The sequence below is a fragment of the Galendromus occidentalis genome, unplaced genomic scaffold, assembly GCF_000255335.2.
Source record: "Galendromus occidentalis unplaced genomic scaffold, Mocc_1.1 scf7180000077514, whole genome shotgun sequence".
NCBI lineage: Eukaryota > Metazoa > Arthropoda > Arachnida > Mesostigmata > Phytoseiidae > Galendromus > Galendromus occidentalis.
The window spans coordinates 730,466-752,864 of NW_003805502.1; the positions used below are offsets into that span (position 1 = coordinate 730,466).

The window sequence follows — 22,399 nt, forward strand, 5'->3', positions numbered from 1 at the left end:
TGAGTCTTTCTGCGATTGGCCCGAGAATGGGTCTGATGAGCCCATGAAGGGTTATTCTTTCTTTCGGGAAGATCCCGCTCCGTCCTCCGGCGTAAGTCCCATGTATGATTCAGATATGCAAAATCCAAGAGACTTGTGTAACTCCGATAATAACTCGCATTTGGCACAGTTTACATTTATTAGGATTCCAGCAGTGACGGCTCCCAACAGGGTCACCGATAGCCGATTGGAGCCTCTCATAAAAATCATAAAACGTAGTTGTGGACGATTAAAATTCTGATGTGTGTATGGTTTTCCCGAGGAGCTCACGATGGATACACCCATGGAATATCGGAGCTGTCCGTCGGATTGACCACTGCAAGTTCCTGTTCCGTATTCACTAATATCCTAGGATGACGGCTAAGCGGCAACAAGGCGCTCGCGCTGACTCGAGCCGTGGGAATGTGTCAGGAAGTCGAGTTCTGAACTCTCCCCTGCAGCACAAATTGAGAATTAGGAGGCTCAGCAACATCCCCCGTTGAGACCCTGAATCGGACTCGAGGGTTTTCGGCACTTGCGTAAGTCGCAAGCGAAATCGCTGCGAACGAATTTCGATAGTGTAAGTCTCTGAGTGTGAGCAAATCGAGTCCCGAGCCCTCAATTCAACTGGATTGGTTCCCATTCGAGAAAGTGATTCCGGCCTCGTGGAGTATGAGTCTCGTGAGCTCGCCGATGATATCGTCGACTCCGGTGAATCCCGGGAAATTGTTGAAGTCCAAGACGTAGAGTTTCCCCGTGTCTTGCTCGAGTATGAAATCGATCCCACAGAGTGTGTGCTTCGTCGCCCGAACCAAAACGTCGACGGCTCTTTTCAAACGATCGGATGAGACCAGCGCGTCCCCTCTTTCATCTGGCCGGAGCCAAGCTTCCCTCTGAAACATACGAATCATTGAAATTGGAGCTCGACCACACCTGTATGCTCTGAGAGTCCCGCCGAATAATCATCGATGCTCGATATTGATCTCGCACGCGATTCCGGCTCATTGATTCGCACTCTCAGGAGCCAAGATGAACCGATTCCCATCGATGAGCTCAATAATGATCCAAATCTACTCACATCAGTCAGCGGTGACTTCGAATTCGGTTTCGAAATGTCGTGAGAATTGAATTCGATCAAATTACAAGTCGATGTCGTCTCGACATCCTTCAGGGAGGGTCGTCGTATGGTCTGATAGAAGGAACCCACGACGAAGACCTAAGGTAAGCATTCATCTCAGGAATGGAATTATTGATGACCCTTGGAGGTCTCATAAAATATCACTGGGTAGGGACAATCGAATATATTTCTATCGCGGAGACCATACGACTTGTGATACCAACCTTGTACAGCACAGAACCATGGGGAATATATTGTTGCACGACGCACGGGAAAGAATCTAGTTTCCGCAGACCGTCCTCGTTCATTATGAGGAACATGCGGTGGGCTTCGCGACTCCCGTGAGCAACGATGTGTTTGAACACTGAAACGCGTGCATAAACCATGCTTGAATCCTCGCTGCGATTGAGATTCCATGAGCTCCCTGATAAATAATTTCGCTGCGGGATCCATGCACGGCTTCGGAAACCTTACGGAGGGGGAATCGCAGTCTGTTGGCGCGAACTATTCCGACATTGGCCTCGGGATCCGGCTTTTCTAGACGGACGAACGGAGGTACCAAGATGTCCTTATCAGGAAGAATATCCAACGCTTGTTTGATAAGTTCGTACTGATTGAAGCGATCCAAGATGAGACGCACCGATGACAGCGGATCGAGAATGCGGACCTCGGGATGAGCTGCGCAGTAGGCCTGGAATTCGTTTTCGGAAACGATCGAGTTTTCCTTGACCGGAAGGTATCTTTCATGGTGGAGATCCTCTTTAGTATATGTTGACGAATGAAAATGACTCAAGGCTTACTTGGAATTCCTGGCAGATTCTGCTGGCTTCTCGATCGCCGCCGATCTCCGCGACAAGCATGTCACACAGTTTATGGACGATGACTTTAAACGGACCCTGTTCTTCAAATGGACGGCCGAGATCCAACTGGAAAATAGAATTCGATCCATTCGACCATCAAAATGATCATATACCCTTCCATGAAAGCAGGGCTTTCGTCGGAACCGGAGGCAAGAGATTGAATTTCATTGATCCGGAGTTCCGAGGAAGTGTTTTCCGTCGGATGAGTTGTTTGGACAACAGTCTGGTCTCGGGTGTTGTACAGCTCTCGAGACCGAACGTCGAATTCAATCATTGACGTTGAGCCATGACTCGCTGTCTTTGAAAACTGAGGGACTCCCTGCCGAATCGAACGCATGGGGAAGTTTTCTCGGCACTCACCTTGACGAGCTCCACGCCGTGCACCCTGCAACGAGCAAGAGAACGAAACGTCAGATTCCGGTACGTCTAGAGGAGTCGATGCTGAGAAGAATCTAAGTAGGAGGAATAAAACCATAGGAGAAACTCACTTGAGACGTTCCCGGAGAACTTTCGAAGGGATGTCATCCTCCTTCTTGTCCACCCACCAAAAACCAACGCGGGTGGTCTGATTCGGCATTGTGTTTATCGATTCTCGGCCTAACATCGGGTTGACAATTCACCGTGTTCCTCGCGAAGGCAGATGTTCGCCGTCCTGGCACGAAGAGATGGGTGACTGGTCGGTGGGTCCAGCGCCGACTGTCTCAGGATGTGAGAGCCATCGTGACGAATTCGGCGGCACTCGCTCCGTTCACTTCTCACAATTTTCCGCGAGACGGTCTCGACCACAACGTGTGAACGACCACAGAATCATTCGACGGAAACCGCTCAGTCTGTCAATCGATTCTTTGCGCGCGGCGGAGACGACGCAGCACACTACCACCACCACCGCCGCCAGAATACGCATCAAACATGTTGTAGAAAAAATGAGAGAGAGAGCAGCGATCCACACTGTAGTGATCTTGTAACGATGATGATCATCAGCGAGCGACAACATCGTCTCTTCCTCCTCCCCTTTCTCCTCCTCGTCCTCTTCTTCTCTGATTTCGACGACGACGGGAACGCGGCCACACATCCCAAAAAACATGGCGACCGCCAGACGAATCCCGGGCAAATGCGAAAGGCTAAGCGCGCCGCGCGCCGAACCCACGAGCGGTTATTGACAAAGAAGAACTCGGAGGGAGGGTAATGAAACAAGGATTGACCACCATCGAATTGATGACGAATAACTTGATCCCAATCCGTTTCCCTCCCGCTCAGGATGAAGTGTTTCTGAGGGAATGGGGAGCGGGCAGGCGCTTCAAAAGAGATGACAGGTCTCCGCAACGTCTCTGAACGATGTTTCCCGAGCCGTCGTTTATTTCTGAATATCGAATGAGAGAGGATTTCGGTCTTCCTCGGAGAGTTATTGAGACATCCCGAACCGGTACAGCGATGCATTTTCACCATTCCGGTAGACTCCCAGATTGAGGCGGAGGGTCCGGTTCATGGGATGTTCGAGCACTCATGGCCCCGAAAGACTTCCCGCTCCGCGCAGACCAGGAGCGCAAGTCCGCCGTCGAGAACCCGGGAAGACATCCACTTAGCTCCGTAATTATGTGGGTTGTCCAAGTGGAGCCCAACGCGAGGTCGAAATTCTCATGAGAACACCAGTGGAAGCGTCTGTTTCTGTGGACAACTCCGATGTCGAGGCAGCCCTGCGCCCCGGGGAGCGCTTGGAACTCGATTTATGCGAGCTGTGAGAATCGTAGCGTCCTTCGCCCATCCGAAACTCAGGTGAGATGCATGATGGCGACAAGCGAGCTCCATTATTGATTTGAGGAACGCGCCAAAAGTATCAATGACTTGTTCGAATAGGATACAGAATACAGATACCTCAGTCAGATCCTGATTCTAGAACAGGATCTGAAGTCTAGAGTCTAGCGAAGATGATGTTCCATGACAGCGGTGCATCCAAGCCCATTTTTGACGTCGAATTCCCGCCGATAGGAGCCCCACAGGTACTGGAGTCTACCACATGAAGTGGTTTGTCCGAAGACATATTGGGGCGAGGGGTGAGGGGGGGGGTTCCGGACCCCCGGAACTCCATGATGTCAGTATTTCAGGAACGCTAGGTCCGACTAAGTTCCAAAAATTTGAGAAGGACCTTTCGGTTGCTTCGAGAAGAGAGGCGGGAACGTCGGGTATACCACCACCATCACGCGTCCCTAGATTCCCAGAGGCAATCGAGATTCAAGCGGAATACTTGGACCGGTTCGAGTGATCCTTCTGCGCATCATGCTGAGAAGTTCGACATTCCCCGCTGGCCTTTGGGCGAGGTTATTGTATAATCGCTGGCATAGTCGCGTATCGACATAAGACAGCCGTCATAGATCACTATCATCAATGAACAGTCGCGGTGCTCGCATCCGCGCGAGACTCGCGTGGTAGATCCGAGCTCCCGAAAAACGTATATTCAATCGTTGGCATCATAACACTTGCAGTACGGGAACTCGGGCAGAGAGGCTCGACAGACCCAACGGAAGACTCCTCCGAGATCCCAGGACGATCGAGATTCAAGCGGACTCTCCGACGGATTCCAGTGATCCTTCGGAGCATCAGACTGACTCGGTCGACGCTCCTCGCTGGCCTTCTGGCGAGGATACGGTACGGGAACTACGTCCCATTTGCTGGGAGTGCGATCCAATACTTCCACGGAGCTAGATACCCGTGATGACGTCATGAACTCCGCTCGGTCTCACCACTCTCGATCTCGAATGATTAAGAGTCGAGGTCGATTAAAAAGCGCTAACTCACGGATCGGTATTCAACCTTTGTCGTACGGGAAGATAATTCTTAGGAAGAAATGCCTTCTGGAAGTTCTGTTTGCTCAAGCTTTTTCAATAGCGCAAGACGGCGTGGGAAGACTGGCGGAGATTTGACAGTGAGCTTGGACCCTTCTCGGGGCTTTGTTCATTCGGCGGAAGATTGAAGTCTACGACATGCCCACAGCGCGGAAGTCATGCTCGTCACTAGCCTTCTGGTGGAAGCACGGAGGTTTCCCTCAATTCCTGACTTTCGACGGAGAGAATTTCGCGAGTTGAAGCGAAGGCGAGACATCGGCGGTCGATATATGTATTTCTTGATCGGCGGTCGATTGAATGCCTCATTCGGTAACCCGCATCTTAAGCAATCTTAAATCTGCAGCGAAATTCGGCGAGGGAATTCGGGCGCGAGGTCTCCGACGAGAGTGAATTCTCTCATTTTGTCGTGACTGATTGCCCCAAGAATGAACCAGAAAACAGCGTTCCGCCAATTTCCTCTCGAGAGTCGGGACACGCTCCTCAACACAATTGCGGATCCTGGATGCGATATTCAATGCGATTGTAGCGGTGTCTGTTGAGCCATGCGATAGTTAAATGATTATGACGCAGATGGAGCTCGACAATATCAAGGGCTGAGCACTATATGCAATGCATATTTTCGTGCATAAATGCACATCTCGACGATTTCAGGGCATGTCACGATGTTCAACTTGTATTGCATGTTCGGCATTTTTTTGGTTTTCCACCTTCCTTGTCGTCTCTGCGTGCTTCAACGTGTCGATTGGGTCGACGCCGTGTCAATGCAACGAGCCATCTGTTCTCATGCATACACTCCTCCATGTATTTCTTCTTTTTGTGCATGAATCGCACAGCCCCATATATGATACATGCTTGCAGAACGCAGCCGAGAATAGAGTACGCGAATTTCCCCTGCAGTGCTGCAGCCACGAACTCGCAGAGAGCAGAGATCCTCCACCATTTCAACGACGGCGTCCATATCGGTATCTCTGGCAGGAAAGTTGCGACCTCGCGGAGAATGAGTCCCGTGAATTTGTCTCATCTTATCTTTCAGCTCTAGAAATCACCGCATCATTGCCAAGCTGCTATTCCGGCGGGTCTTACAGTCCAGGATGACTTTCTAACGCCTCACGCCACTGCTGAGTTTCATGATCGCATGGATATTCGCATGACTTCTGACGGAAACAGTGCAAGCCTCCCCTACTAGGCTCAGAGCCCGCCCGTAAATACCTCTCTGAGTTCATGGAACGCCGGCCCCACTGCCCGACCGATGCGCTCTTTCGCGATCCGGTTCCTCGGCTCGAACGTCAGACTCATCACCTTAGGGTTTCGGCTACCTCAACTTTCGGCGTACTGGGTTTCGGAAAGACGAATTTCGGCGTTCTGGGTTTCGGCGTTCCAGGTTTCGGCGTGAAAGTTTCGGCTTTCTGGGTTTCGGCGTGAAAGTTTCGGCCTACTGGGTCTTACTTACTGGGTTACACCAGGGATATTAGGCGAATAAGCACAGACGCGGCGCCCGCTGTATTTCAAGCGTGGAATTTCTCTCGTCGAATGGAATGTCACCCCGATGAATCGCTTTCTCCGGGAGGACGACTCATCGGCAGTCAATGTGGAAATGGTTCCCCGGTCATATTTCTCTTCAAGTTCAGCCGGTCCATGATAAGAAGAAATCGAGGATTTTTGGCCTCTGCATCAAGGATCAAAGCCGCTGCGTGTCTGACGATGTTCCAATACCCAGCATCTTTGAACCTTTCGCGGAAGGCCAAGCGATCGCAGCATGAAAAAGGCATACCGAGCGCAATCAGGCCCGATATGATTCTATTCGCTTTGGACTTGCTGGAGGCCGGAAGCGTTTTCTGCTTGTGGCTTGAGATGGGATTCTTCAAGACGTTCGTCCCAGTCCTAGGACTTCTGAAATTCATGATACATCCCAAACAAACGCCTGATCTGAGTTTGCCTTCACTGTCGGTTCCCAACTCGAACCGATCGCTTCCTAATTGAAGGGAACAAAAGCTTATATACCGCAAATCTCGTCGCTTGAATATCGACACTCGACAAATCCACCTCCTCAAGATGGTGTTCCGGTTCGCGACTAAAGCTCCGCATGAATCCAGAAACCTTCCAGCTCACATTCCTCGATGCAAGGTCCATCCGTAGTGACTGTGAGGTACACCTCGCCTGACCACTAAGAGAGTACACGTTTGATGTATCCTCAGCTCCGAGAGCCGAGAGCGGGTGATCTGATCTGATCCGGGTAGAATTTCCGGGGAAACTTGTCCAAGACGGGTCTGAGGGGTCTGGGGCCGCAACCGACTCTATCGTCCGATAACTGGACCGAAATCGATAAATAGAGTTATCGTGACCGCGGTTTGAACTTTCAGAGCGAATCACCGGTTGAGAACTCGTTGTCGCTCGAATTCACTGATTACTTTTTTTCAATCAAGATGGCGACTCTGATTGTCGATGATGGTGATGACTGATGACTAATCATCGATGCGGATGGCTTCTCCACACCGGTTCTCTGTCTCTGCTCTCTGAGGGGCGAAGCCCTAACCCTTCAGTGCAGATCGCCGCGCGAAGTATTTATTATATGATATTTATCCAATAAACGATATGCATTCCTAATGACATGGTTCTAAATTATAATATGCAGGGAGCCGAGCTTCTGGAACACCGGGAACAGTGTCAGCCCTGGCTCTGTCTGTGAGGGTGCCGCGCGTGTGTGTGCATGTGACGTAATTACCGCAGCGGAGCTCCAGAGGAGCCCGTTCGTGACATCCCTCCCGCGGATTTCGGAGGGATATCCCTGTCAGAGTTCTTTCGAATCACAGTCGCGCCGATCGAATCCATCAAATTGGAGCGCGGTGAAATGTCGACATTCGATATCTTCTCTTTATCGTAATTCGCACCCACATTTCTTCTCCTCTCACGAAATATCCGCTTTGATGTTTTCCTCCAGCAGAGGAACCGCCACTTATCGCTCTTCTTTGCTGCGGTCACTGTATACTCGGGCGTCCTCGGCCGTCCGGTGCGCCGGGCGTTTTCTACGAGAGCCCGGCCCCGACGCCTTCCCCGAACTACCACGGATCCTGGGGTGAGTCCTTTTTTTTACCACATCATCCCACATCATCGACTCCGCGTGAGTGGAAGCATCTATGGTGGTGGAAGTCTTTTACGATTAGTGATGACAGATTCGAGTCTGCGTCTGCGGGGAGCAATTTCGGGTATTTTTCATCTTCCGTCGGGTCGCGTGATCGTTCTAGTCTTGTTTTGCATCGGATGAAACCCTCTGGAACGAAGATTGGTGTGTAAGGATAGAGGACGCTCGTTTCTCTACATTCGCGTAGTCTTCCGCGAAGTGGGTTTTCCGTATTAGCTGTATGAGGCTTGACCTCGCCGAGATCATTTTCGAGGCGTCGACTTTTTTGAATTTTCTTCTTGCCGGGGTCGCTTTCTCTTTCTTAAGAACGCGTTGCCGAGCAAGATGAGCTATGGCTCTGGAACGTAAGATGAGACACCAGAATCGAATGCTCGTCCTCCACGACGAGAATGTGTTCTCGAAGAAAATGTTGACTCTCGACTCGGTGCGATCGCATGCCGTGTTCAGGCAAGTCGATACCTTCGGCTTCCTTCCGGGATTCCAGACAGCTATGTCGTTCTTTCGAGAGAGTGTGGCGTTATATCTCGCACTCTGGCAGAGCCGTCCTTCATCGTATTGGAGCCATTCCGGCCCCGAGAACCAAAGTTTCTTCGTTTCCGGCTTGGAGATGTCGTACCCTCTTGAGATAATGTCCGCCGCGTTTTCGGCGCTTCTCACGTATTTGAATCTCGACTTGTTCGTGAGCGCCTGAATGCGTCGGATTCTATTTGCCTCGGATGGGCGAAAGCTCCGCAACGGAGCTCCCGAGAAGCCCGTTCGAGACAGTGACCACTGATACAGTTATCGATTCCCATCTACCCGATTGCGGTCCATCGGCCGTGGCAATGGATACAGCGCCAGAATTCATGGCTTACGATTTACTCCGCGCAGCTTCGTGACCCATCAGAACTAGGTAAATGAAAAGGAGACGCAGGAAACTTCTCTCCGGGAACTCGAATGGTAGGAAGTAGACCAAACTTTGCGGACTTTCCGGCATGGCCGCTCCACTATCCGACGATAGAATGATAAACCAACCGCCCCCTGCTTGAAATACAAAATACATGCTTCACGAGTTTGCTCTCTCGATTGTGAGGACAAACCCTCATTGTGGGCACCTGAGAAGTTCAACAGCAACCTCAAAGTTCAGAAGCAAAACGTTCCCCTTGGGAAAAAACAAACGGTTGCCTGTGTTGTACAGCAGCGGTTCTCAACCTGGGTTCCGCGGAACCCTAGGGTTCCGCGAGCCCCTGCTCGGCTGCTCAGACTTTTATTCATTTTATCGAATTGAAATGAATTTTCTAAGCTCTAATGCATGCAGGATACTTCATGCGATCGTGGTCGAAGGTTTTGAGGTGATTAAGGGGAAAATTTGGAAAGATAGAGTCCGAAACCAATGATAAGGGTTCCGCGGAACCCCGCCAGGGTTCCGCAGGGCAAAAAAGGTTGAGAACCCCTGTTGTACAGGCCTCGCTGCACTCGACTCCACTGCTCTGTCCATCGTGCCATCCAAACCCATACCAGGATGGTTCTCTGGCTGCGAGTGTATCCACAGCTCTGCTGAAACTTTCTCCCGGACACATTGCACGTTTTCGGAAACCTGTTATGACATCCGGCGACCGTGACGACAACGAGGTGCCAGGGTTGCGAACGTCGGGAGTCAGCTCGGGCACTTCCCGAGATCTGCTCTCGTTTTATCAAACAAAAATGGAACCCGAGCTGAAACTGTCTCATGGAATCTCTGGTGTTCCTCTAGGTCCTCTCTTCCGACGAGAGGCGCCGCAGATGTCTTGAAGCCCGAGCACGCTTCCATGAGAAGACACACAGGAGACCTTAAAACAGACAGCGAAATTCGACCATGCGGGTGAGTTTAGACGGAACTTTCTGTATCTTCTCGAGTCATAATGACGGTCTAGGTTGTCGGAGTGGTTACGCAAATTTCGCGGTCGGAGGAAAATCCTAAAGTCGATGTTCGGGAAGCGGCTCCGAATCTGGACTCGTCCAAGCTCTTGGTTGCTCACCCTCGTGACGACTGAACCCGTCAAGCCAGATACGGTGTCTTCTCAGTAACCCACCAGTGTAGTGAATTTAACGATTTTAAGTAGGCGTCGGCCAAATCCATCTGTGAGAAGACATTGTTTCCGGAGAACTTGGTCATGACTCCCTAAATATTTGGTCGCGGATGGTCGATATCTTAGAGCTCCATCGAGTTCGGTGGAATGTTATGCGCAAGCCCGTCTGGATCCATTAGGTGTCTTTACGACCCACAATCGGATAGCCCTTCCTGAGATATCTACCTCATGGCTGCCGAAACGTTGCGTGAACCGAATCTCCCGTATCTATCAGGAATCCCTGGATAATATCAGTCATGAGGATCGAAATGGGAACGAAGGCGGGGGACGTCGAGGAGCCATCTACCTCTGGGCTTTATTGACCTTTGTGTTCTTTTCATGAACTCCCAACGAACGAGCGTTTCCGGCGCTCGTTGCCGAACCGGAATCAACCTTTCTTCAACGTCATAAATATTCATTTCGATCGCTTTAATCCCGTCTGAAACGGTCATTCTCACTCTTGCAGCGGCAAATCCAGGAGCTGGAAGCCGATAGGGACTGGCTGCGGCGGCGGCTCTCCCAGGCCCTAGAGCTGGCGCTGGTCTCGCAACGGAGGGAGCGATTCCCCCTACGGACCTCTGGGGGCTCCTGGGGGAGCGCTCCCCTTTTGAAGGCCAGTATTGTAGATTGTCTCTCGGAAGACATCTTTGGAGACGGAGACGAGGTACACATGGAGACACTCCTGCCGATACGTTCAAAGAACACCTCATAATCGAGGCATACCAGAGGAGCAATCCACGGTTCGCACTTCAAGATCTGCCGAGCATCAAGCGCACACACTCCAAACGAGGACTGTCTTTGTGAACTTTGCGGCGGAAGCTACTCGGAATATCAATTTTACCGTTAGGATCAGAGGAATTTCAGGTGGAACGACGTTTCAACGTCAAGCGTCAACCCCCGGTCGTCAAGCCCCGGAGAATCGGGGCCGTTCTCAAAGCCAGCCGTAGAGTTCTTCGCAAGTGGCGATCAACGTTGCTCAAGCTCTCCCGATGCGATGGAAGCGTTATCGTTCGAACCAATCTTCTTGTTCGATCCATCCTTCACAATCCACTCTTAATTTATATTACCTTATTTAATTCTCTAATCGAGGAGGAAACTGCCCGAGTACCGGGGCCTTGAGAGCCGCTATCACGTTCAGCCGGTCGCGATTGAGACTCTGGGCGTTTTCGGAGAATCAACGGAATCATTCCTGAGAGACTTGGGCAAACGAATATCAGCGGAGACGGGCGACTCCAGAGCCACCGAATATCTCTTCCAACGCTTGGCAATCGAGGTGCAAAGGGGCAATTCCGCAGCCGTCATCGGCTCGTTACCACATAGGGACGGTCTGCCGGATGTCGGCTAGTGTGGTGCTGTCATTGTACACAAAGTATATGCGCTAAAACCGAATAAATTTTATAAATATTCTCTAATAATAAAACCAAAGTTGATCGTTCACAACACTCCATGAGCTCAAAATATTCTCACGAGTTTCACAAGCGGTTATGTCGAATAATTATAATTCATATTATTTTACCAGCGTTCTGGGCCGCGGCTTTCGGCTGCGACCGTGGCTCGCGGCTGCGACTATGGACACTGAGAGAGGAAATCCCGAGAGGAAATGCATACCTAACGGGGAAAGGGAAGATAGGCACTCCACAATTTATCCACCGCTGCGTCCTTCCTCAGGTTCCGATGATTTCATTCTCGTTCGGGTTCTTTCTGTAAACGCGTACTGCGCCTATTGGCTCACGACTCACAGCCGCGGCATTATCGGGAAGCGATTGCGAGGGGAGGTAAGGATGGCTCAATATTTGCATGGCGGTGAGGTTTTCGTGCATTTCTTCCCAGAAAAACGGAACAAGTTTCGTTTACCGAACGAATTTCGAGTCCTCTGTGGGAACATTCTCCTCTCGGAAGGCGGGATCAGCATGCAGGGAAGATGTTACAAGAGAGGGGTCAGTCGAAGAGATCGAACAAAATCTCAGAGGAGCGTCATTGTGCACTCGTGTTTCGACGAGAGAGCCTCGAAGAAGCCGGAATCTTGTGTGAACCGAATCACCCGTAACTATCAGAAATCCCTGGATAACATCAGTTACAAAGAACGAAATGGGAACGAGAGCGGGGCACGTCGAGGAGCGATCCTGGGCGATCCTTCATTGATCTTCGTGACCTCTGAATGAATTTCCAACGAACTTTGGTTTGGCTCATTTCCGAACCGGAATCAAAATTTCTCACCGAGATCAGTATTCATTTCGATCGCGGAGTGACCGGCGTCTCATCGTCCTGCGATCCGAATTCGCCCCAGTTCCGACTCATCTGACGCCGAATCCCCCTCTCCCTCGAACTTTACCTACATAGAACCTCTCGGAGTTCGCAAAACCGTTTCAAGACGAAAAGGAATTAGGAATACTCAACGCTCCTCCTGAGTCAACCCAGGTGTCTTGTCCCTCTTCCGTCACTCGTGCGACTCTCATTGATACATTCAGATGGAAATATTCCTGAGATGATTGTAATTTTGGGCATCTATGTACGTCCATGGTTTGAAGCTCGTCGAGTCGCCAAAAATATTGCCTCAAGAATCCAAGGATCAATTATAACCATAACCATAACTTCTGCACCTGCCGAGGTTTGTGCCAGCTCCGCCAAGCTCTGCGCTGAGATCCTGCAGCAGCAGCTGGAGTAACAACGACAATAGCGGCAGAAGCAACAGAAACGACGACGACGACAAGGATGAACACGATGAAAGCAACAACCACAACCTCAGCAACAACAACAGCAACGACAGCCAATGTTTCCAACCCGCGTGGTGGTCGAGTGGTTAGCGCGTGCGACGGATGCAGCCGTGCGCTATGTTGACGCCGCCATCGTCGGGAGGTGCCGGGTTCAATTCCCCGATCTTTCGGGGGGATGGAGGTTCCCAATTCAGAAGTAAGTTGAATCGGGATAGCATTATGAGGAAGCAATAACAACAACGCTGATACCCTCTCCTGCCGTTACTGTGGTAGTAGCAAGAAGAGTTATAATTATAGCAACCACAGGCGAGGTATACATAGAGGCTCTCCCGTCGATAGCTTCAATGCGAACCTCATAATCGAGGCATATACAGACATTCTCGGAATGATTATTTTCAGCTCTGCCTGGAGCTCATTGAAGGCCGGGGTAAGCTTGACCGGATCATGAATTTCAATCTACACGCGGCTGATTGCTCGGATCTGGGTACACCATAGTCGAACAGCTGTGGGGACACTGGCTTGAGCAAGATTCCGTTTGGAGAAGATTCCGGAGATTATCCGTAGCTGACACTGGTTTCCTATCTTATTCGATGCTGATGATTCCGAGTGAATCCAGATGTATCGTCTGCATTTTCAGATCGTCATGGAAGTGGAGAGAAAACCCTGTCCGGCCTGAGCTCGAATTCCGCCCCCACTGCCGGGAAAAATTCGCGGTGTCTCTCGGATCTAACTTCTCCCTGAACTTCCGGTATCGCTCCTATCAGAACTATCAGAAGCCCGGATTCTCCGAACCGAGGACAGACCCGTCCCTCCTCGCGGGCAAAAAACTCGAATATCATTTTCCTTCGACATGATTTGTCGTCCTCGCGTCGAAGTTTCCATAGTGATTCCACGTACTTCGAAGAAACACTGACACATTCTCGAGCCAGTTTTTCTTCGTTGTCGAGAGCCCCGCCCTCCACCGCGCTGAAGGGGCATACTATGTCGAGTATGGTTGACCTCCCTTCTTCTTCTCTGTTCCCAACAGTGGACGAAGAGAGCGGCGGCGTACGGCCTCGCCACAAAGGACGGATCCTGTCGTCGTCGTCTTGTTGCGGTCGAGGCTCCGGAATAGGCAGATGGAGTGCAGCCATTCCGAACTGCATGCATTCGATACGTATGCGCGTCCTGATAGCGGACATTCTTGAATCCTAGGGAAGCCTTGATTTTTTCCTCAAGCCGCTGTCGCGGACATCGGTCGCGAGGCCTGTTCGACCCGGGCGTTCAGAACATTTCCGAAGGACCTTAGGAGTCGGAACACCCATTCAAATAAATCCTCGCTGGGCTGCCTGTCCATAAATCCACCTTCTCTGAGGAAGACTTTCGTTTTCTGTGTTTCTTTGTCCGATGGCGGCGATGACAGAGATAGGAGAGGAAATCGCTGCTAATAAGATGCAGTCGAACTTTCGGATGACTTACAATCAGACCTGAGCCGGGTGCTTTGAGCTAGAAATCATCGGTCGCGGTCTGGAGAGGTCATTCTCTCATTAGTTCACGATTCTCAATATGGTGAAAACTGCAACAGAATGGTTTGTGATAGCGTGAGTATTTAGAATGAGAAGCATTTGCAGCCGCCAAAAATGAGATAGCACAAGCTCCATCGCTACTGACAAAGCCGAACTATCTCAATCTCTAGGGGACCATCCGAAAGGACCCACTCACGAAAGTTCCGCGGAAAATTGGGCGCACGCGAGCGAGAAGTTCCCTTCTAAGGATCGGGAAAAGTCTCACGACGACAGGGTCACCTGAGCTTTCTTTTTTCCGCGCTTGTGATCCGTTCGGAGTAAAACTCAAATTCGGGCCCTACCGTCTCCCGAGGAAGTATTGACCTCGGATTCGAAGTAGAGGTAATACCGTTCGTTGTTGGAGGGCGTATCGACGAGATTTATTCTGCCGCCGCCACGCCGTTGACGCTGCCATACGCTCGCGGAGGAAATTGTTCATTTCGGATACCCGTTTCGATGAAGACCGCATCAGCGGAGAGTTCTGACTCTGGAGCCGAGTTCAAGACGGCGAGAGACTAGAATACGAGCAAATCGAGGGGCGGTCGGACGGTGATTTCGGAAAGGATTTGTGCCCTCCCTGGTGACGGCAACCCGGGTACGTCCTAGAGAGGAAGCGGATAGCGTGTGGGAACTATGTCTATAAGTAACTTCGAGATCCAGGGTCGCTCCTGACGGTCGCAGACGCGCTCTTCAGTACCCTACCGCCGCGCGGCTCGAAACTGCTCGACAGTTCAGTCAGCAGGAGATTTAAGCCGTCATCGGAGTCCGGATTGAGCTTGTCGGATGCGGTCATACATCTCCGAGTACATTTTGGCCGCAGGATAGGAGACTCTCTTCGATAGCGACGACAACTCCGAGTTGACCTCCATGCATCCATCGAGGGAACGGGACATTGAGAACTGTGTATATCGCAGATTGGCTCTCCCTACTGTTGTATAATTATCCCATTGCTCATCTGGGGCGAGGATCTTCTTGAGTATGCGGGGAGCTCTCCGATTAGTTTTTCGAACAAAAGTCCGATGAATCTCCCTCCTTTTCGTTTGAACATGGTCTTATCTACATAGGTGAAGCGTGGAAATCCTCGTAAATTATGGCAGTTCAGTCTCGTATCCGAGTGCAACAACTCGTCGCTCTGAGAGAATCTCTGGGGTTCGGACTTTGGGCCGCGAGTCGTTCCACGGGTAAACTCGCGGCTCTTCCTGCGCCACCGGCCTTGCCATGCTCGTGATGTCCCGCGACGCGCGGTGCCCGAAGCATTCTTGTGCATGATGATTCGACTTCAGTTGCGAGCGGTAATTCTCGCCGCTATTGCCCTATTCCGTAGCCATCCGCCCGCCAAATGATTGCCGAGTCGGGGTTCCCGGCGGAGAGGTATCTGTGCAGGATACGCGCATGTTTATGCGGGCGTGTCTGGGACGGAGGTTTCTACACACCGATGAGCATTCATATTGGATGCGGAGACGAATCAGAAAATCTTCTCTCTAGACCGCTGCGTTCTCGACTCGCGACTCAGTCCGCTGTTCAGTGAGGTTTGGTGGATTACATGGTCTAGAAGTTCGGTCGGTACGGGCTATAAAGACATCGAGTGTCAGCCTTCATACGGTGAGCTCCTCCGCACTCGAGCCAAGCGCCAGAGACTAGGAAGGTTCTCGGACCCTCGACTTTCTCTCTGTCTGTATCTATGCTTCTCGTACGCGCGTCGAGATATCCGTGTCAATTCGTTTCCGAGCGATGACAGCTTTTCCGGAACATTTTGCAGATCATGTCTTCGGTGGGTCTCAGTAAATTCGTCACAGAATCGGAAGTTGAGGAGGCGAAGAAGAAGCGTCAGGAAGAGTGGGATCGAGTGCGGAAGCCGGAGGACCCGGAGAGCGCACCTGAACCAGAAGTACAAGATCTCAGACCGCTCTACGATAGACTCGAGGAGAACAGATTACGCAAAGAAGCCGAAAAAGAAGAATCGAAGAAGCTCAAGCACCTCGTGAAGGGTCTCGACTCTGAGGAGGTAGAATTCTTGGAGCAAGTTGATCAGATTCGTATGAAGAACGAGCTCAGAGAACGTGAGGAGGAACGGAAAGAACTCGAGGCTTTCAAACTGCGCTCGCAGTTTGTCCACTCCGTCGGCGAGCCAGAAATTAAAATCGATCCTACGAAAAAACCGAGTCAGAGTCGAGGGAGTTCCAAGTCGCAAGCATCTCTTCTCGCTGGTGCAATCAAACGCAAAACGGATTCGGCCAGTGATGACGCACAGAACAAGAAGGCAAGAGCAGCGAGGGACGATACCCCGAAAGTGCTCGGTGTCCTCCCCGGCTTGGGTCATTACGAAACAGACAGCTCAGACGTCGATTCGGACGAAAGCTCCGCAGATGAGGCTCCTTGTTCGTCTGGTTGTGACATTTTGAGCCGATCTTTCGTGATTGAATGATATCGAACCCGGCGCCCAGGGCGGTCTAGGAAATGAACTGTTAATCACCGAGGTTTTCCGAGCATAAGGTAATCTAAGCCACTCGAAATGCGGAATACAACTCTTTCTCCTCATCCGAATCAACACAATGATCATTCCTCTTCATCAGTGCGCTCAACAGGCGATTTTTTATTCTTTAACAAAAGCGTACGCGACATAAATGGTCAGTGCTTCCCACTCAGGTTTCGATAACGTTCCCTGAAACGAATCGAGACTTTTTCAAGCCACAGCAGCAAGTCGCATCTGAGAGCGTGATGCTCGGATGGGAGTAATCATTCGCTCCTCGCGACGGATATTCTGATCACCCTGACACCGTATAAGGAAGTCTAGAGCGCAATTCCTGGATTCTGAACCGAGAGGGAGTGGAGAGAAACTCGCTACTCACCACAGGTCTCTTCGTCTGCTCGTGAGCCTTTTGTGCGTGCGCGTAATCGTCCGCTTCCCCCGAGAGTTGCGTCCCGTACCCGGGTGGATACGTTTCCAGTGCATTCATTTTAGTTAATAAAAACGATCCTTCGTCTTCGTTCCTGTATTCATTGTAGAATTCCTCGAATGTCCAGCATTTGACAATCTGTAGACCGTGCTCCTTCGCGAGGATTTTCAGCATCTCGAAGTTCACGAGGAACTCCGGACAATCGACGACGCCCTCCAGATGGAAATCGTATTTGCATCCGAACAGAGGGAACTCTTCTTTCGAATCGAAGGTGACTCTGTATACATCGTTACCGAAACTGAGATCGTCCGACTCCTTGAGACGGCGTCTGGAAGCATAAAGAGAAGCTTCGATAAGCCCTCGGAGAACCTCGAATTTCCACCCACGTCCGGAACGATTAAACTCTTCGCCCGAATCTCTCTCCTCGCTTTTCGATTCTCCCTGCGGTTTGATTCTCGAAGAAATTGATTTTCCAAATCTCCCGTCACTCCCGGGTTGTACTCACATGAGTTCGTATGCGTTCGGCGTTGTGCCGATGAAATAGCCTCCCTTGCGGAGTCTCTCCGCTATATTTCGTATCATGCAGCGCGCTTGCGTCAGGGACTCGAAACTGAAAAACGAGAATGGAAGACTCGATTTACGGGACTACGGTGGCCATTGAGTCAGTTGGTTGGATAGTGTCGAGATGTACCCACCAATAATGGAAGGTGAACTGACAAGACACAATGTCGAAGACGATGTCGGGCTTCGCATATTTCGAAACTAAACGATCTCTTGTACAGTCAGCGACGATGAAGTCTGCGTCGAAAATATCGAGGCCCTGTCTGTCGGCTCTCGCCTTGTTGTCCATGTAGCGGTCTTTCGCCTGGAAGGAGCCGCTTGTCACTGAAGCAGTCCGGTCCCGAGGGGCGGATTCTCAGCAGTCTCTCTCTGAGGAGCGGTCATCGGTCACAGAACAGGAAAGGAAGCGAGCGCTCCCTCCGAGAAGGATTCGGGGCCCGTCGGGGAATCAAAGCCTCAGTCTACCTGTTCGAGAGAAACCTCGGCGATATCCGCGCTCACGAGATGCTGAATGTTTCCTTTTTGCCATTTCATGAGATCTCCGCCTTTTCCGGATCCGATGTCTAAGACTCGGAAGGGGCCCCGCATCTTATACGGGTTGTCTTTGGCGCGCTTGACGAAGTCCTCTGCAAAGTCGCGCGGGTGATTGATTCTAGAGCAAGAATTTTCGTCTGCACGAACCTCTGCAGAACCTACATTTCCTGCAAGGGCGCGCCGAAGCCGGCGAACTCCTTCGAACAAGAGGAGAATCGTTCTAGTAAACAAGAGCTCTACTCACTGATGAGCATTGATTTGACCCAGTTGTTGAAGTTCCGGAGGTGCAAAATCCTGGATTCTTTGCGACCCTCTCTGCCCTCATCTTCTCGATTGTTGTAATGTTCGGCAACGAGAGGTGCGAGTCCTGTCTGCGGGAGCAAATGTTCGTATCGCGCGGGTTCGTTCTCTTTCACAGCTCTCGGTAAAGTGAAATCGACACCTGATTTTTTTTAGCGGAGAACATCATGATGGATGAAGCGCTGGGAGACCGGTCAATCGACTAGGAAGCTCTCTGCTCACCTGGTCAGCCATGTTATCCACGGTTGTCAATTCACAATAATCAATAACAGAGCTGAGTTCCGCCGCTCCGGGGTAGATTAGTACGGGATCAAACTCTTGAGACTGGAATGAGACCCTCGAGGCGCCCGGAGCTTTTTTCTTCTCAGTCAGAGCACCAACAACACCGCCGACGGTGGTGACTCCGACTTTTATTAAGCGGCGGATAAATAAGTGCACGGGTGGGAGCAGTACACGGGCTCCGTGGCGCGGACGACGACTAGAGAATGACGCTCCATTCCAGAGCGGAAGCTCCAGGTGCTCGATCACGTCCTAGAGGAATTCTCATCGCTCCTCATCTTCCAAGGACAATGCCGGGCCTCGGGTCCTCCGGTTCCTCTTTCCCCGAATATTGAGAAGGGGTCCGTCCGCTCCCTCTCCCATCGATTTTCGGTATTGTGACCGCGCCACCGGTAGAATCTTAGGACCAGCCTGAGTTTATTACGTTCTGCGCGGCGTAAAATCGCTTCTTCTCCAGGGCTCAAGCCACTTGGGAGTTCCCTTTTTTCTCAAGACTTCCTTTTTTCCGGTCCGGAGCAACTCGGTTTGTTGATCCTGAGCATCGCACCCGATCTCTCGGATATTCTCTAGAGAAGACTGGAAGCTGGTAAATGACATCCGCTGAATTATATAGTCTCCGAAAATCGAGCCTCATGGACATTCGTCGCAGGGCACTCAAACGAGAAAAGAGGAAATGTCTGACGGCGGAGCAGAAGGCGACGAGGAGCGTGTCTTCGTGGAACGTGAATTGACAGCCACGGAGCTTTACATGCCGAAAACGAAGTACGAGTACCTGGACCATACGGCTGACGTTCAACTGCACGCGTGGGGTGATACCCTGAAAGAGAGCTTCGAGCAGGTCGCGGTGGCCATGTTCGGCTACATGACTGAAATCGACAAGGTTAGACAACCGAATACCGTACTTCAAACGGCACTACATTACAACACTACTACATCACTACACTACTACTTTGAAGAGGTTGCTACGATTTTCTCCTTCTCAGGTTGAGAAAAGGGGTTACATGGACCTAGAGGTGTCTGGCTCGGACAACTTGAATCTTCTTTACAACTATCTGGACGAGTTCTTGTATTCCTTCTCTGTGGAGCCAAACTTTATAGCCAGCAAAGTAGAAATTCTTGATTTCAACAAGGTAAGGCATCCAGAGCCCAGACGATTGAGACGAAAATGATATCGGATGCTTTCATGCGGAATTCCGGAAGCTGTCGGCATCGAACTCATCATCGGCCTCGCGTCATCCACAGGAGACTTTCAGCATCAAATGCCGCGCGTTCGGGGAAACGTTCGATCTGGCGAAGCATCCGCAAGGGACAGAAGTCAAGGCTATAACTTACTCGAACATGCAGGTTTGGGACGATCCGGACCACCACGAAGTGTATGTCATAATCGACATCTAGCCTTAGAACCATGTGCTCGATGTTGGAAACGATGCCCGATCATCGTGTATCGTTGGCTGTTTCTTTATCTCATGATCGAACCGCGGGAAAAAACATTGATTCCCCGTTGGGTTACATGGTGGCGCAAGACGTCGTGCTGTCGGTCGACAAGACGATGTTTCTGGTCAAGTCGGTCTCCGAGCGACTATAATCCCGGAATGGAGAGGCTCCTAGCAGCTAAAAGGGAGCATATGAAGGATGATGGAACTGTTACTGACCGATACCAGCCCGTCATGGCGAACAAATGTATCTTCATGTGTACGGGGAAAAGTTGCAAACATTAAATCCTCTCTCCAGATGACCATGACGTTAATTTTCTTGGGGAATGTAATCCGTTAACCTGTACACATGGCACGAGAATCGTTCACAGCTCTCTCCGAGTGTTTCCGATGAGCTCCCATCTAAGGGAGTAGATAAGGACGGCTATGCAACAAAGGTTCGAATGAATTTATTCTCTCTCCTGTCCCGGTGGTCGCAAGTAAATAAAAATTTCATCGATCCCGGAAAGAAATTATGAATTATCCTAGATAAATAAATTATTTTCGATCCTTGAATCGCTAAAGGAATGTTGGATGTCAGCCCGCGAAACTTCTCAAGAACTGTTGGAAATTGAAGTCATCCCAAGCGCCGGTAGTGTATTCTGATGCCCCGATATACATGGCCACGCACAGTCCGATCAGTGAGCATAGGGTGACGCTTTTCTTCGAGATGATCATTGTACAAACGACGAGCCCGAGGTAGACGGCCCATCTCGTCAACGTTTGCTGTACGTTGATTTGTTTGGCCAGCACGCAAACACCTTTCGCGAGCACGAAGCCGGTCGCGCATTTGATGCAGCTCTCAGGTCCGTCGGCGTAGCAACCGTCGCACGTCCTATCGCAGTCGAGGCAGTGAAATCCGCCATCGTAGTTGACGCAGAACGTGTTCCCTTTACATGGGCTGTCGTCGGCGAATAGGCATTCGTCGATGTCTGAGCAACCCCATTCCTGAGTGTGGCTATAGCCTTCATTGCAGACTACGCACCCCTTCGGACCCCATTCGCGACACGTTTCGCACGACTGGTCGCAGGCTTCACAGCCGTTCGTTGTCCCATTAAAATAGAAGCCCTTCGAGCACTGGTTACAGATTTCCCCCTGGTATCCAGAGTGACATTTACAGGTCCCGTTGCCCTTTCTCGTCCCAGATCCCCTGCAGGTACCGTGTCCCGAACACGGGAGCTCGGCTCCTCCCGCACACGGTCTACAATCAAAGCCGAAGTAGCCTTTCTGACAGCAAACCAGCAGCTGCTCGACGCAGAGAAAGGTGAACAAAGATTTCGGGTCTTCTTTCCGGCGGGTGTTGTACCAATCTTCGAGAAGCGACTCGTGCTCCTCCTTTAGGTCCCTGCATTGATTCGAGTGCTTCTTATTTTCGACACACATGGCTTCCTGCGCTTCGATCAACCGTACCTCCGAGTCCTCATAACGCATCCCACGCTCTCTCTCATAGGCTGCATCTCCCCCCTCGTATTTGCTCCTCTGAGTCTTCTCTAAACCTCGCAAGAACTCATCGGCGAGCATACGACACGCTGCGCAAGCTGGGAGACGATCCTCCGGCGCGGGAGTGGGTCTGAGAATCTGTGGGTCAGCTGAGTTGGGCAGAAACGCCACGAGCAGCCAGCTGAAAGACGCACGAAAATTCATTAGACCGTTGATCTTCACTCCTACGAGAGAGGATCAATTTCATCCTGGAAGCCCCTCGCGTTCCAGATAAATGCCACGCAGAACTTACGCGCCGACTGAGTGTCCAAACCACATGATTCTCCGTCTAATGATTTACTTCATCTTTTTCCGAATCCTGCACTCGATAAATAATTTATACGGAGGTGCAGAAATCTCCGGATTTCGCCTGTCCCTCTCTGGAAGGATACGTCAACACTACTAGGTTCCGGAGGAAGGAGCACTGTTTGTAGTCGGTCTCTCTGTCGTCAGCGTTGTCAAGTGGAGAAGTAGTGAGAGCGGCGGTGAGGGACCCGTTCACAAGACCGAAATAGGTGCAAGACCGCGGAGCGAATTTCGGAGGAGCGATCGGCCCTC

The 22,399-nt window shown here is 51.1% G+C and overlaps 5 protein-coding genes across 5 annotated transcripts; 2 read left to right on the forward strand and 3 right to left on the reverse strand.

Annotated features, from left to right (window-relative positions):
- Positions 1-181: 181 nt before the first annotated feature.
- Positions 182-2,662, reverse strand: LOC100906959 (inositol-tetrakisphosphate 1-kinase). The gene is made up of 7 exons (XM_003747228.2): positions 2,484-2,662; positions 2,356-2,380; positions 1,936-2,061; positions 1,610-1,826; positions 1,360-1,499; positions 1,097-1,234; positions 182-911 (listed from the first exon to the last, which is right to left on the reverse strand). The coding sequence occupies exons 1-7, from the start codon at positions 2,597-2,599 to the stop codon at positions 642-644; spliced, it is 1,032 nt and encodes a 343-aa protein (XP_003747276.1). The 5' UTR covers positions 2,600-2,662; the 3' UTR covers positions 182-641.
- Positions 2,663-15,740: 13,078 nt separating this feature from the next.
- Positions 15,741-17,299, forward strand: LOC100902903 (PSME3-interacting protein). Its single transcript, XM_003747201.1, has 2 exons — positions 15,741-15,921; positions 16,079-17,299. Exon 2 carries the CDS (start codon positions 16,082-16,084, stop codon positions 16,742-16,744), a length of 663 nt encoding a protein of 220 aa, XP_003747249.1. The 5' UTR covers positions 15,741-15,921; positions 16,079-16,081; the 3' UTR covers positions 16,745-17,299.
- LOC100902753 (mRNA cap guanine-N7 methyltransferase) lies at positions 16,879-19,014 on the reverse strand. The gene is made up of 7 exons (XM_003747200.1): positions 18,834-19,014; positions 18,556-18,682; positions 18,243-18,403; positions 17,912-18,081; positions 17,722-17,826; positions 17,169-17,544; positions 16,879-16,981 (listed from the first exon to the last, which is right to left on the reverse strand). The coding sequence occupies exons 1-7, from the start codon at positions 18,843-18,845 to the stop codon at positions 16,913-16,915; spliced, it is 1,020 nt and encodes a 339-aa protein (XP_003747248.1). The 5' UTR covers positions 18,846-19,014; the 3' UTR covers positions 16,879-16,912.
- Positions 19,015-19,294: 280 nt separating this feature from the next.
- Positions 19,295-20,539, forward strand: Archease (protein archease). The gene is made up of 4 exons (XM_003747229.2): positions 19,295-19,413; positions 19,540-19,770; positions 19,874-20,020; positions 20,133-20,539. The coding sequence occupies exons 2-4, from the start codon at positions 19,564-19,566 to the stop codon at positions 20,283-20,285; spliced, it is 507 nt and encodes a 168-aa protein (XP_003747277.1). The 5' UTR covers positions 19,295-19,413; positions 19,540-19,563; the 3' UTR covers positions 20,286-20,539.
- A 360-nt stretch (positions 20,540-20,899) lies between these two features.
- Positions 20,900-22,120, reverse strand: Creld (Cysteine rich with EGF like domains). The gene is made up of 2 exons (XM_003747230.1): positions 22,095-22,120; positions 20,900-21,983 (listed from the first exon to the last, which is right to left on the reverse strand). The coding sequence occupies exons 1-2, from the start codon at positions 22,118-22,120 to the stop codon at positions 20,900-20,902; spliced, it is 1,110 nt and encodes a 369-aa protein (XP_003747278.1).
- Positions 22,121-22,399: the final 279 nt, after the last annotated feature.

Excerpts from the sequence above, each read along its gene's own strand:
- LOC100902753 (XM_003747200.1), bottom strand. Across the intron at positions 18,082-18,242 it reads CCGAGGTTTCTCTCGAACAG|GCGAAAGACCGCTACATGGA; the intron begins GTAGACTGAGGC and ends GGCTCCTTCCAG. Across the intron at positions 17,545-17,721 it reads CCGAACGCATACGAACTCAT|ACGCCGTCTCAAGGAGTCGG; the intron begins GTGAGTACAACC and ends TTATGCTTCCAG.
- LOC100902903 (XM_003747201.1), top strand. The coding sequence starts at position 16,082 with ATGTCTTCGGTGGGTCTCAGTAAATTCGTCACAGAATCGGAAGTTGAG.
- Creld (XM_003747230.1), bottom strand. The coding sequence starts at position 22,120 with ATGTGGTTTGGACACTCAGTCGGCGC. Across the intron at positions 21,984-22,094 it reads TTTGGACACTCAGTCGGCGC|CTGGCTGCTCGTGGCGTTTC; the intron begins GTAAGTTCTGCG and ends TGCGTCTTTCAG.
- Archease (XM_003747229.2), top strand. The coding sequence starts at position 19,564 with ATGTCTGACGGCGGAGCAGAAGGCGACGAGGAGCGTGTCTTCGTGGAA. Across the intron at positions 19,771-19,873 it reads ACATGACTGAAATCGACAAG|GTTGAGAAAAGGGGTTACAT; the intron begins GTTAGACAACCG and ends TCTCCTTCTCAG. Across the intron at positions 20,021-20,132 it reads AAATTCTTGATTTCAACAAG|GAGACTTTCAGCATCAAATG; the intron begins GTAAGGCATCCA and ends CGTCATCCACAG.
- LOC100906959 (XM_003747228.2), bottom strand. The coding sequence starts at position 2,599 with ATGTTAGGCCGAGAATCGATAAACACAATGCCGAATCAGACCACCCGC. Across the intron at positions 2,062-2,355 it reads ACGGCGTGGAGCTCGTCAAG|TTGGATCTCGGCCGTCCATT; the intron begins GTGAGTGCCGAG and ends TCTATTTTCCAG. Across the intron at positions 1,500-1,609 it reads CAGACTGCGATTCCCCCTCC|TGTTCAAACACATCGTTGCT; the intron begins GTAAGGTTTCCG and ends CACGCGTTTCAG.